This window comes from Mastomys coucha, unplaced genomic scaffold, assembly GCF_008632895.1.
Source record: "Mastomys coucha isolate ucsf_1 unplaced genomic scaffold, UCSF_Mcou_1 pScaffold20, whole genome shotgun sequence".
NCBI lineage: Eukaryota > Metazoa > Chordata > Mammalia > Rodentia > Muridae > Mastomys > Mastomys coucha.
In genome coordinates, this window is record NW_022196903.1 from 61368376 (window position 1) to 61382261 (window position 13886).

General features: G+C 40.7%; 1 protein-coding gene across 7 annotated transcripts in view; it reads right to left on the reverse strand.

Moving 5' to 3' along the window:
- The window catches only part of Il12rb2 (interleukin 12 receptor subunit beta 2), a 96164-nt gene that overhangs the window by 6334 nt on the left and 75944 nt on the right, over positions 1-13886 (reverse strand). For 6 of the 7 annotated variants that reach the window (XM_031382097.1, XM_031382096.1, XM_031382095.1 and 3 more), the window contains 5 exons: positions 13420-13620; positions 8106-8204; positions 7867-8025; positions 3417-3554; positions 2902-2992 (listed from right to left, as the gene is read on the reverse strand). In XM_031382097.1, coding sequence (XP_031237957.1) covers positions 2902-2992; positions 3417-3554; positions 7867-8025; positions 8106-8204; positions 13420-13620 — 688 coding nt within the window. The remainder of the gene's footprint in view (positions 1-2901; positions 2993-3416; positions 3555-7866; positions 8026-8105; positions 8205-13419; positions 13621-13886) is intronic. The other variant, XM_031382099.1, reaches the window with a different exon arrangement.

Sequence of the window (13886 nt, forward strand, 5' to 3'; positions counted from 1 at the left end):
AAAAAAAAAAAAAAAAAAAAAAAAAAAATTTGCTTTCACTTAATTTTTAGCCGTCTGTAGCTATCTAGCTATGTATTAATTAAGCAAATAGCATTAAACTAAACATGTGACCAGTACAGTGGCACATGCTGGAAATAGAGCCAAGCAGAAGACATTGTTCATATGCCTAGGGATCTTACTAGTGAGCTAGTTAAAATATTTACGGAGTTTGTAATAAAATTGTTATAATGAAAGTTTAAATAGGATAACTTGAATATAATCATGTTTAAAATGCCACAAAGAAGGTATTCTGGAGAAATATCTGTTAACAGTTGCTATACTGTTAACTTAGTATAACAGTAACAAAGATAGGTCTTATAATGTGATGATGAAAAATTCAAGAAACTTATAAATGCACATTATTTAATCCAATATAAAATATTGTTCAAAGACTGATACATTTTGATGAGAAAGGTAACATAATTTAACTGTTAGATCTGTGGTTTTCAGCCTCCCTAATGCTGCCACTCTTTAGTGCAGTTCTTTATGTTGTAGTAATACCAATCCATGAAATTATCTTGTTGCTACTTCATAACTATAATTTTGTGCTGTTATGAATCACATAAATATCAGATATGCAGGATATCTGATACACAGCCACTGTGAAACGGTCATTTAACCCCTCCCCCAGGGGGCTGCGACCCACAGTGAGGACCACTGTGTTAGATGGATTTGCTGTTTGGCAGTGGTGGGTAGTGGTAGTTTGGATGTGATTCTTTTTGACTCCTGAGATAAACTTTACCAAAGTCTTTTTAAAAAATTTGGTTTTGCCGCCTTATGTGTATGAGTGTTTTGCCTGGTGCCCCCAGAGATCAGAAGAGGGCATCAGATCCCCAGGAACTAGAGTAGCAGATGGTTATGAGCTGTTATGTGATTACTGGGGATGAACCCGACCCCCTACAAAGAGCAACTGGTGCTTTCAGCTGCTGAGCCAATGTCTCCAGCCACTTCCAAAGTCTTTAAAGACTTCTGCTTTGAGGCTCTTTTGGTAGCTGTGCCAGACAAAGTGTACTGACTGGCTGAATACTGAGCTAGTTTTATTTGGCACCTGTTACTTGTCATCTGAAGACAGCTTTGTGATGAAAAATGAACTGATTATTTTTATGTTGCAAAATAATACTTTTTAAAAACTAAGTTTAAAAAAAGATTTAAATTATTTTGTATTGGTGTGGGTGTGGTGCTATTTATTATATTATGCATGTGAAGTCGAACAACTTGGTAGTGGGTTCTAGACATCAATCCCAGTCATCAGCCTTGGTGACAAGTGCCCTTACTCCCTGAGCTCTATTTTGTCAGCCCAATTTTTATAAAATAAATAGAATTAAGGTCACCTATCATTTTGTTCCCAAATATAACCACCATTTAATACTGTGTAGTGTATCTCTTGAGCAGAGCGTTCATTGCCATTTCCTCCTTTTTCTTCAGAATCTTGCTTTATTGAAATAACAGTAAGTGCAGCTAAAAGACCACAGTGTTAGTGACGCTTGCCTCAGGTTCTGTCTATTGAGATATAATTAAAAGTATCATGTACAACTTCTTCAAGGCTCCTGAAAGGGAAAGTATTGACACCCTTTTCCTATCTCCCTCAATTGTAGAATAGAGTGGCTGCAGTTCCACAGCCGTGACATCACAGAGTGAAAGGTCACACTGAAGCTGTAGGATGATATAGTGCAACATTTCATCCAAATCAGGATAGTGCAATCAGGATAGGAAAATTGTTCAGGCCAACTGTGGAGCCCCAAAAGCAGCCCATTACCTAGGTTTCTGTGTTCATCTGAGAACCTGCTACAACAGCTTACATGGATTCTGGCAGTCAGTACACACAGCCACTACATACTGAGAACTTGTTTGGAGGTTCTAACTGGAACACTACTACTCATTTACCCTTGATAGAAAGCCAGATCTCCGCTGGGTAAAGTGACTTTGGGTTTGTGCTTTGGGAGGGACTTCGGGATGAGGGAAGGAGACCTCTTTCTAGGTAGCCAGATGAACTGAATCACCTGATGATTAGTGGGGAGTCAGATGATGCAGCCAGATTGCCTGTTCCTCAGCTGTATATGTGACATGTTGCTGTGTATATATTTTATTTCAAAAATGTAAAAATATTGTCTGTCCTGCAAAATTTACACTAATTTCAATATTATTACACTATAATACACTAATTTCAATTTTATTACACTAATTTCACTATTATTGATAAATACTGATTTTCATATGTTTTGTTGAATCAATCTAGTCTCACTGACTATAACATTTAGGTCCTTTGAAATATTTTCCTTATGAACAGTATTTCAGTAAGCATATTTTCCTTCAGCATCTATAATATATATTTATATACATATTTATATAAATATTTCTGTTTGGGATTTTAAAATTAAAAATGTAAACTTTTAAAAATTTGACATACATTCAGCCAAAAAGGTTGAGTAAATTTATTCTACCAGTGATATATACACCTGACCCACTGCAACGATGGTTTCTATTTTTAAAATGCATTTATAGGATTGGGAGATGGCTTTTAGTGGGTACTAGTATTTGTTATGCATGCATGAGGATCTGGTTCACTTCCTTGGGACACACATAAAAGCCAAGTATAGCCACCTGTGTATGCCTATAAACCCAGGATTGCAGGGAGGAGGCAACAGAATCCTGGGAGCTGGCTGGTCCATTAGCCTAGCTAAAATGTCAACCTTGGAGTCAATGAAAGATCCCGAGAGCAAGTAAGGCTGAAAGCATAGGAAGACACTCAACATCTTCCTCTGCTTTCCACATACCTATGTTTAGCTGCGTGCTTCCCCTTATCTGCATAAATACACATGACGCATGTACAGTGCAACCAACTAGGGGGTACAACCAACTCACTTTTGCCGAAAGTAACGAATTGAGAACGTGCCCACCATGATGATAGCGATGCCAATGCTTGATATCACAAATGTTTTCCAGTTGGCTTTGCCTGGAAAGTGAGCAAATCTTATTACTGCGTTATCTTCAGTGAATTCTTAAAAAGTCTGATGTTTTTGAGTCCTCTGGACCTTAATTTTTGACTATTTAATGAGAAGGGCCCTATGGGGCTCAGTTGTATATTCTAAAGGCTTTAAAAGCCCCCCCCCCCAACCCCCCAGCTCACAACTGTGGAAGGAATATACAGTAGTGGGCAAAAGCCTCACCAAGCATCCTGAATGAGGGAAAGGATTTCTTCTGCATTTTGGAAAATGAGTTGACAATGTCTTCAAGCACACAGTAGGGTGGGAGGGCAACTCGAAGGTAGCAGTAAGCGTCAGGTGCGTGCAGGAAAGTCATTAGTGAGGTAAGAAGAGTCCAGTGGGAATGTGTCTATGTCAGAGCCCACAGTGGACTAACTGTTTTTAGTTTCTTACCCTGTGGACAAAATTCCCTTTCATTTCCTTGGGGACTTTCACCAGCAGCTGTCACAGCTGTCATCCATAGGACATATGTCACCCTGGGCTGTAGGCTGCTTATTGGATGTGAGTTTTGAGAGTGTCTGTACTGAATTTCTGAAAGGAAGATAAAGGAAAATGTGGTATAAAGAAAAAGAATGAGGGTACTCACCCATTTTTATTCTTAATATATCATTTAATTTGAGAGAGAATCATAATTCTGTCTTAAAAGCTTCAAAATGCATTAACACTTAGTACTTCAAGAGGCATGGTCATTTATTTATTAATTAATTTATTTATTTACTTTAGTTTTTTGAGACAGGGTTTCTCTGTGTAGCCCTGGCTGTCGTAGAACTCACTCTGTAGACCAGGCTGGCCTCAAACCCAGACATCTGCCTGCCTCTGCCTCCAAGTGCTGGGATTAAAGGCGTGCGCCACCACTGCCCAGTTTAGGCATGGTCATTTATGAGGTCCTGTCAGTACAGCATACAGTTTTTCCTGTGATAGAAATGTTCTCAAAGAATTGTTATTCTTGCTCTTGAAGCTATTTAGTTGGAGCAATTCTTTTGTTTCCTATGAATGTATTTCTCATATTTATCAAGTCATTTGATAATTACTGAGGAAATTAGTATAAAATTATTTTTAAGATGATAGAATTTTTTTTTAAAATCTAAGTTTACAAATTAATGAAACATTTAGAATTTTATTTTATTTAACTTTTTATGTATATGGGTGTTTTGCCTTCATGTATATCTGTGTTCCAAGTGTATGTCTGGTGCCCTCAAAGGACAGAGGTGGGCACTCGATCCCTGAAATGTGAGGTACATACAGTCATGGGCAGATTGAATCTACACCCTCTGAAAGAGCCAACCCATGCTCTTAACAGCTGCACCATCTCTCCAGCCCCTAGTCAAGGTTTTTAGATTGTGTTCTTGTGCTTTTGCTGTTTTCTTTTTCTTAGGCTCTGATCTTGAACTTACAGTGCCTAACTTCAGTTTGACATAAAGTGATGAAAAACCAGAGCCATTGTACAGAGATGAAGCATCTTTGGCTCCCAGATTACAGTCCCTTATGCTTTCAGTACTCCTATAGTTTCTCTACAAGGTAGACTGTGGAGCAATGCACTGATGCTGCTTTTCTCTTTAAGATATGAATGAGTCCTGGTAGCCTTTAGGAAACAATCTTTCAGAGTGTTCTGGGGTGGCTTTCAGGGTGACCTTCAATAGCTGGGGAAAAAATGCTGAGTATGGTGGTACAAAACTGTAATCTCAGCATGTGGGAGGCAAAGGAGAGAGGGCTCTAAAATCCAGGCAGAGGGGGTATAGTCTGTAGCTGTGTTTAAAGTGCTTGCCTCCTACTTACAGTCTCCTTGGTTTTATCCGCAGTATCAACATGACCAGAAACTTGAACAGTAGTAGCTAGTGGCTCACTCAGTCAGCTTGTGCCTATGCTGAGGGTAGTGGTGAAATTGGAACTTAGCACTGTATCTAACTTCATAAACAGACTCATGAACAGACACTGATGCTTGTTGGCTGCATGAACCATGTAACAGGAATTACAACTTTTCCCCACTCTTTTGTTCCTACTTACAAAGGTAAGTAGGAAGAAGGGGCCCTGGAATAGTCCCTGTGCCCCACTGAAAAGAGATGAGGCCCGAGCAGATCATTTTATAGGGACTATCAGAATAGCTCTATATTTCACCACCTGTTAAGAAAAACACCTTGTGGAAAATTGCAAGGGCTGGTATAACTTGTGAAATTGCTTATACAACTGTAAGCGTACACGTGCATGTGTGAGTGTGTGTGTTACTTATTTCTAAAGCAGGGAATAAAAAAATGAATTTTAGGAAGAGCTTCTGTTCATTTTGCAGGGTGTCAGCTGTCCAACTGTGTGAGGTGTCCTGAGCTGGGGAAGAGAGATGAAGCACTGGAACAGAAAGGAAGGGATTTCTATGATTTGCTGGGCTCATAGCATTCATTTGCATATGCATGTTTGAAGAACAAAAATAGCAGCTGTTGTGGGGAGCTGAGAATGGTAGAGTCAGCAGTTTTGTTAGCAAAATAGGCTGAGTTGTGTAATGAGAGAAGTCCAGCAGGAAAGACAGGTCCTGCTGCCTCTGGGCTGTGATCCCCAGAGGAGATAAAGGGGTTCCTTCAAGCTTCAGCAGTGATAAAGGAATGAATTTAGAGGATGTGATCATTGTCATCCATCTGAAAGACAGTGGCTTTGAAGGTCAAGAAGACCAGGCCAAACAGTTAACAATGTTACTGGGAATGAATACAATCATTCAATGAATACCATGCTTAGTAAGTGCACCTACCATCTCTCTGACAGTGTTCTAGAGGAGAGGTGGTTGAATTGCCATAACATGTGCCCTTGACTGCTTAGAATTTGTTGGCAAAAATAGCCAGGCAGTGTCATGTGTCTTGCAGAGGGGAGGTGTGCTTGCCGTTGGAGCACTATTGCATATAGCCACGCCAGCAGACATCCAGACACCAGGCTGTGTGCACTGAGAAGCTGGGGCATCTAATTCTTCACCTCACCTCACCTGCCCAGCTAGAGCTAGTGCCAAACAGCTGATACTTCCATGTGCATTTGCACAGTTCCCTGGGACTGGGTACCTAAACCAAGCAGATGGGCTCTATCCCCTTTCTTTTGGCACTGGCAAAATTTCTCCTGCTACTAGGCTCCTTTACTTGCCAGGTGTCTTGTTTCTCCTTGACCCTTCCCACCATCTAGAATAGCTATTAAATGCAGTGCTTTTCGGTTGCACTCTCCTGCAGTAGTGTTTGTTAGACTTTCCTAGCTCTTTGCATTCTGAAGGTTCTGAGGATAGGGAGTGGAGCTTACCAGTAAGTACTTACTGCAGTAAGTGGGAATTTAATCTAGACTAGTATTAAATCAGATTGTGAATATTTTAGCTTATTTTAAAGTACGCTTGTGTAGGCTTTAGATGGATCAGTTCTGTGACAAAATATGGTAAGTTATTTTCAACATATACAGCAACAGCTACAGGACCAATTGACCATACTGATCTTTATGGTTGTAAATAGGCATTGGTTTAAATTTTGCTGAAAGGAAATCATTTCTGGGGCAAATACAAGAAGGATCCCAAAGAGCTCATGAAAAGGCCAGATGATTTGTCAGCATTTAGGAGGCCTCTCAGAACTGACTTTACCCCGACAGGCCTGGTGACAGATTAGCTAACAAATGACTAAGTCTACAGAGGTGTCAATTAAGAATGAGTCAACTCTGCAGAGACCGATGTGAAAGATCATCAAAAGTGCAAGTCCATACAGAAAAGGGTCCCAAGTACATTGTTTGTGTGTGATATTAATTTCTTTTTCTGGAGGAAATAGCCCAAGAAGTTATTTTCTCTCAAAACTACTTATAAAAGTTAACTGTGAGAGTCATAACTGAAAGAAAGGTCAAGAGAGAAGGCAAACATTTTAAGGTTCTTAAGCTCTCCTGCAGCAGAGCTCTGGAGAGGCCACTCAAGTGGCCTTCTTAGAATTTTTGGGTTAGTAACGCCAACGAAAATGCCCCTTTCTAACAAATTCACCTGAAAGAAAGCCAACTGCATATGAAACAGAAGTGCAAGCCAAGAAGCGGCAAAAATAAAAACAAAACAACTGATTAGATCAAAGATTGGAAGAGCAGATCTCACAAGTGACTGCTTAGATGAATGAATGAGTAGTTCATGAAGCCATTTGAGATTATGCTCTGTCTAGAACTTACTGTGTTTTGCTTTTGCAGCTATAGAACAATTATAAGAGATAGTTACTTAAACAGTGCTATATTTTATCCATTCCAAGAAGAAAATAATATGATGGTAATGCATATGTGAAGAGTTAAAAAGTATCCAAAAGTGTTCCTGAACCTCGAGGATGTATATTAGTACTGAAGTGCCTTTGCTGTGTGTTTATGTCTCAATCTCTACTACTAGAACTAACCTCATCAATGCCATTGTAACCTTGAGCTTTCTTGAATGCCATATTCTTCCTTATCTGTTTAAAAACTCATGCTAAACCATGAGCTTTGGTTACAAAACTAGATTTTGCTTATATTCTTTACCTGTCTTATGTGTTTGTTCACCAGGTCATCAAAAACACAGGGTTGCTATTTGTCATTTGGTTTGAGTCAGTATCTCACTGTGTAAACATTTCTGGTGTTGTCTCTCTCTCTGAGCAGGTGTTTGGAGAGCCTTGTCCACTTGCCTCATTTCTCTGTCTTTAACAGTTTGCTCAGCATGTAACGTATACTCAATAACTTTGCACGTGTGTATTTAGGTGTCTTATGTTTCTTCATTCAACTCACTTGACAAGTGCTGACTTAGTGCTCTTACTTGTGTGTAGTGAAGACATGCCCCATCTTGTGCTTTCCCCACATCTAAGCAGGAGGCTCTGCTGCACTAGTGTTTCCCACATACCACAGAGCTCAGGTGGTGCTCCAGAGTCTCGTTCTTTCCAGTATATTCTGTAACGGAGGATGCAGCCCCTTTGCTCCGGAAATGGAATGTGGGTCCAGGAAATAAAGAGGCTTTCCTTTTTCTCTGTGATGGCAGTGATATGAGGGCCACTCAGTGGTGCTGGGGGAAAAGGACACAAGAGGCTTCTGTCACCCTCCAAATCTAAAACACTAACAAGCTTGAAAGATCCCAAGGCTCACCTTTGTGCCTGGAGTCACCCCGGATGGAGCTGCACCCTCCTTGGTCCTCTGACAGTGCATGAACCCAGATTTCGTAACAGATATAGGGCTTTATGTTCTCTGCAAGAGAGAGGGAGTCATGTTAATACCTGTATCTAAGTCATTTTTAGCTTTTTTTCAGTTTCGAGATTAAAGAGCAGTGTGGACTGAGGGTAAAGCAATGGCCTCAAATTTCCCTGCATCTTATTTTCCACGATGCCAACTTCTAAGTATCACATTCAAGAAAGCTGATGGATTTTATTTATTTATTTGTAAAAGTTTTATTTATTAATTTTATGTACATGAATACATTGTCACTGCCTTCAGACATACCAGAAGAGGGCATCAGATCCCATTATAGATGGTTGTGAGCCACCATGTGGTTGCTAGGAATTGAACTCAGGACCTCTGGAAGAGCAGTCAGTGAGATTTCTCTCCAGGTAGATTTTATTTATGTGACAATTTTTTGCTATGTGGCCCAAACTGGCTTTAAACTCATAGTAGTCTCCCTGCCTCAGCTTCCTTAGGCCAAGGGTTCAGACATATACTACCAGGCTTCATTTCTTCATTTAAGAGAACAGAATAATTGTTCTTAAAAAGGAGAGAAGCCAGCTTGGCGGTGGTGGCCCACACCTTTAATCCCAGCACTTGGGAGGCAGAGGCAGGTGGACTTCTGAGTTCGAGGCCAGCCTACTCTACAGAGTGAGTTCCAGGACAGCCAGGGCTATACAGAGAAACCCTGTCTCGAAAAAAAAAAAACAAAAAGAAAAAGAAAGAAAAAGGAGAGAAGCCTGGCAAGCTTCACGAAGATCTAAACATCCATACAAACACAAGCATACAGAATACTGGATGCCTACAAAGGAATCGTGTATTTGTTGTTTACATGGAGCAGCTGGGGTTTTGGAGGCATAAGCATCCCAGTGACTTTCCTGGTTCCACAATGCACATAAGGATCAGCAGCAGCCCAATGGCACCCTGGTATGTGACTAAGGAGTGCATTCAGAGGAGTTCAGCCCCCTGTGCCTGCCATAAGCTCTCCGGATCCCTCCAATTAGATCTCAGATGCCTCAGAGCCTCAAAGACTTATGTGATTTCCAGGAATGTCAGTGCTCCTGTCTAGCTTGTAAGTGCTATATTTTGCAACTTTCTAACAGTCTCTTCCTTGCCCAAAGCCCCTATTATACTGCCTGTGAAGGGTCCTTTCATAACCCTGCTTGTGATGTACCTTTAAAATTCCAAACTTGCCAGGTGGTGGTAGTGCACACCTTTAATCCCATCACTTGGCAGAAGCAGATGCCAGAAGGGCAGAGAGGGAAACACAGGCAGATCTCTGTGAGTTCAAGACCAGCTTAGTTTTCAAAGTGAGTTCCAGGACAGTCAGGATTGTTGCACAGAGAAAACCCATTTCTAAATAAATAAATAAATAAATATCCACATCTTTTTTTCTCCACAGTTTATTTTCGGTTTTGTGTGTATGTATGTGTGTGGAGGGTGGGGTGTAGGTGTGGGTATGGGTGGGTTGGTGTGTCTACAGAAGCCAGAAAAAAGCATCAGATCCCCTGAAATTGGAGTTACAGGCAATTGTGAGCTGCTTGACCATGGGTTGTCTGGGAAAGCAAGGATTACTCTTAACTTCTGAGCTATCTCTCTAGCCTCTAAATTCCAAATTGCCTAGTGAGAGATAACTCCTACTAGGTAGCTCTTGTATCAGGTGCTTAGAATCAGGCTTATAGCTTACTTGGGTCCCTTACACTGATAACTGACTAGGTTTAATGTCTTTGGGGATGCAAAGGATTTTCACTTCACACAATTACTAAATTGTGTATGGCTTTTTTTTTTTTTAACATGAAAGCCCATTAAATCATCACTCAACTAATCGTAGGAGAGAGCCTGACAAGAACAGATGCACGAAAGGATGGGCTCCAACTTGAGTTCATAAAGCAGAGAAAGTGCAGAAAACACTTGTCAGCTTGATCTGTAGAGTGCCATGAGATCCAGGCTGAAGGGCATCAAAAGATATGGAATCATACTTTCTTTGCAAAGGCTCCAGCAAGTGGCTCTCTGTTTCCAATGTTTGGTTTGCTCTTCTGCCCCATGTCTTGGGAGGAGCTTACCAATCATTGTACTCTGTGGAGATCTGGGAGTTCCTGATGAGTCTTGCAAAGCAAATGTGAGCAAGAACACTACTATATTAATCATAAGCTGAGGGTTTTTTTTTTTTTGATGACTCTGTATGCACACTCCACAATATTGTCTACTCCTCACCTTAAGAATCTTCAGTGGAGGAAGCCCATGTGTGGAAAACTCTCATTTCATTTGTACTATGGCCTGGTTTCCAAACTCCCTTCGTGCCACCTATATATACAGCACCCTTGGGCAAAGGCCTTGTCTCTATGTTGATAAGCTATTTTACAGTATTATTTTCCCAGCAGAGATTTAGTTTCACTTCAGGTGTGGGACAAAGCAGGCAACTCCTTCATGAATAATGTAACTGGGAGTCATTATGTAGGCACTGAGACTAGCATGGCCGAGGGAAATGTCCAGACACTGAGATACAGTGGACAGACAGGATGGTAATGATAGTCTGTAGATCCACCAGCCCACCATTCAGGAATCAGGTTAACTCTGGCTCATGCTAGACTATCTGACACTGTCCATAGAGCCAGAGTCAGAAAAGGCCTGTAAGGACCCAATGGCACTGGGAATAAATAACTTAAATTTGTGCTAAGTAGCAATTAGTGAAAATTTCAGTTTAACAGGAAGTGATCACAAACCAAGTATTTCCAAGTAGCAGAACAATATTAACAATGTTATTTTACAACATTATTAAGTTGGTTTTATTCAAATGCATAATTCAAAAGTGATTCTGAATATTTAATTTTAATTTTACTAAGTGCGAAGAACATTTTCATCATCTACTTTATAGTATTTGTATAGAATGATCTGATTTCTAAAAGAAAGGCACAGTTCAAATTGAGGGATGAATCTTGATATTGCCTCCCAGTTTAGTCAGTGTGCTTCCTATCCGTGTTCCATTTAATTTGATGGGTGGGATAGGCCCTGAGGGAAACTGGTATTACGGCATCCCAGAAGAAAGTCACAAAGCTGCTCTCAAAATTGATGCCTCCTGCTGGGGTGTTGTAATGTATGCCTTTAATTCTACTACTCAGGAGGCAGAGGCAGAAGGATCGCTGTGACTCAAACAACAAAATCAGTGCCTTCTTTTCTTACCATTTCCTTTCAGGGTTGGAGTCTTCTTGCACTCCAGAACAACCAAGGAAACACACACACTTTTGCATGTATACATGTTGAAGCCAGCACCAACAATCAAACTGCCCGCCACATCCCTTTTACATTTCTCTTCGATAGGCTAAACAATTTCCAAACGAAAACTTCTAGACTCTCAGTGGCCCTCTCTTCCTTCTCTGGATGCTCACTGCATGCAGTCTCCTGTAAAGGTTATTAAGGGGATCTTCACCTGTGAGAAGTCTGGGCAGGTAGGCCAAACAAGAGGCACACAGTCAAGGACCAGCTCATGTAGTATTATTTAATAGTTTTTCTCCAAGTACACCTTATCTTAAGCAGATTGTATACATCCCCCTAAAGAGGTAATGATTTTTATAGTGTAACAACAATATAGACTTTAGCTCGCAAACCTATTCAATTCTTCCTTCCTTCCTTCCTTCCATCCTTCCTTCCTTCCTTCTTTTCTTCCTTCCTTCCTTTCTTTTTCTTTCTTTCTCTCTCTCTCTCTCTTTCTTTCTTTCTTTCTTTCTTTCTTTCTTTCTTTCTTTCTTTCTTTCTTTCTTTCTTTCTTTCTTTCTATTTTGTTGAGCAGTCTGGCCTTGAACTCAAGACATCCTCCTGCCTCTGCCTCTTGGGTGCTGGGATATACCAGCGTGCTCTTTCAATTCTTATTTCTGACAGATCTAATCATAATCACTTGTTAGATAAAAAATTCAGTATTAGAAATATGGTAAGCACTGTTCAGAACATTTTCCATATATTAATACAGTCAGTTCTCATAATCACTCAGATGAAGAAAGAGGAGCAGAGCACTAATCTGCCTAAGATCTCACATCTGTTCGTGAGGGAACCAGGACTCAGACCTGGGTAGGCTGTCTGTAGAGCTAGACCATGAACCATGATACTGAACTTACACTTAAATTGACACTAAATTCTTTCTAGTCATTGTACTATGTTTTCAGATATGTTCACTTGATGGTAACTCCTGATAGAAACCTTACTTAGCAATAGAGATCCCAGTTACCATATACTAGTTCTAAATTTATTATGATACAAATGACAAAGAGCAAGGATTTCCTGGTTTTGTTATCTGCATGATGGGTTTAAAATAATGACTCAATGCACAAAAATCATTGTGAGTAAAAGGACTTTACAAAGATAAAGGTATCTGTTATAGTGACCAGATAACTTAGCTATCTGTGTATTTATTTGGTTTACTTATTCTTTTATCTTATTGGGCATGGTGCTAGGGGACATAATTCTTCCGAAAACATGAAACTTCTTAATCAGTTGATCCTCTAGTTAGTCTGGAAGGCAGTCTTTTTGTTTTTTTTTTGTTTTTTTTGCCCTTGTTTTTACAAGGTCTCACTACAGCTGTCTGTCCTGGAACTCACAATATAGACCAGTCTGGCCATAGATTCACAGAGATTTACCTGCCTTCGAAGTGCTAGGATTAAAGGTGTGAACCACCCCACACCAGACTTATAGGACAGTCTTGATGGACTCTGTTTCCATTGTTTAGGACCCTAGTATACCATGTAGCCCCCTGTAACTGAAGGTAAAACTCTGCTAGAAGTCTCCCCAGATGTCTTAGGGTTTCTATTGCTATGACAAAACACCATGGACAAATCATGGAGAGGATAAAGTTTATTCCATTTTATAGCTTATAGTCTGTTATCCAAGGAAGTCAGGGTAGAACTCATGGTAGTGGGTTCTGGATCAGTTACTGCATCCATGGTACTGGATGTAGTAACTGATGCAGAGGCCATGCTGTATACTATAGCTTGCTCAGTTTGCTTCCTTACTGATGTAAGCATCCAGAACTTCCTGCCCAGTGGCACCACTCACTGTGGGATGAGCCCTTCCACATCAGTCATTAGGACACTACCCCATAGACTTACCTACTACTAAGCTTATGGAGGCATTTTCTTAATTGTGAGGCCCTCTTCTCAGATCACTCTAACTTGTATTGAGTTGACATAAAACTAGCCAGGACACAAATAAAGGGGACCTTGGTGGCCCTCCAGAAGGAATGTGAGTAGTGAAGTACCTGAAATCAGAGCAGACGTGTTGTAGGGGGAGATCCGCAGCCAGTGTGGGGAAAACTTCATGTTACTCCCTGGTTGGAGAGCCCTCCATTCCACTATGTACTCCCGAACAGTGGAAGCAGCTATCCTAGGAGGCTGCCAGGTCACCATAATGTTGTCCATGTTCTCTGACTTTATGGAGACCTGGTGAGGAGCCAGCAACCCTTTGGGGGTGAGGAAGAGGAAGGACAAAACAAGAGTGGATAAAGCTGAAACAGGAACTGGAGAGAGATCTTGTCAATAAAGTGTTTGTGGACTTGAGTTCAGTCCTCATAGCCCACTGGGGAAAGCCGGACATGACTGGTATGGTGGTGCTCACTTGTAATCCCAGTGGTGAGAGGCAAAGATAGGAAGATCCTTGAGGGTGTCTGGTCAGCCAGCTTAGCCTTTTCAATGAACTCTAGGCCAGTGAGAGACGTTGATCCTTCCC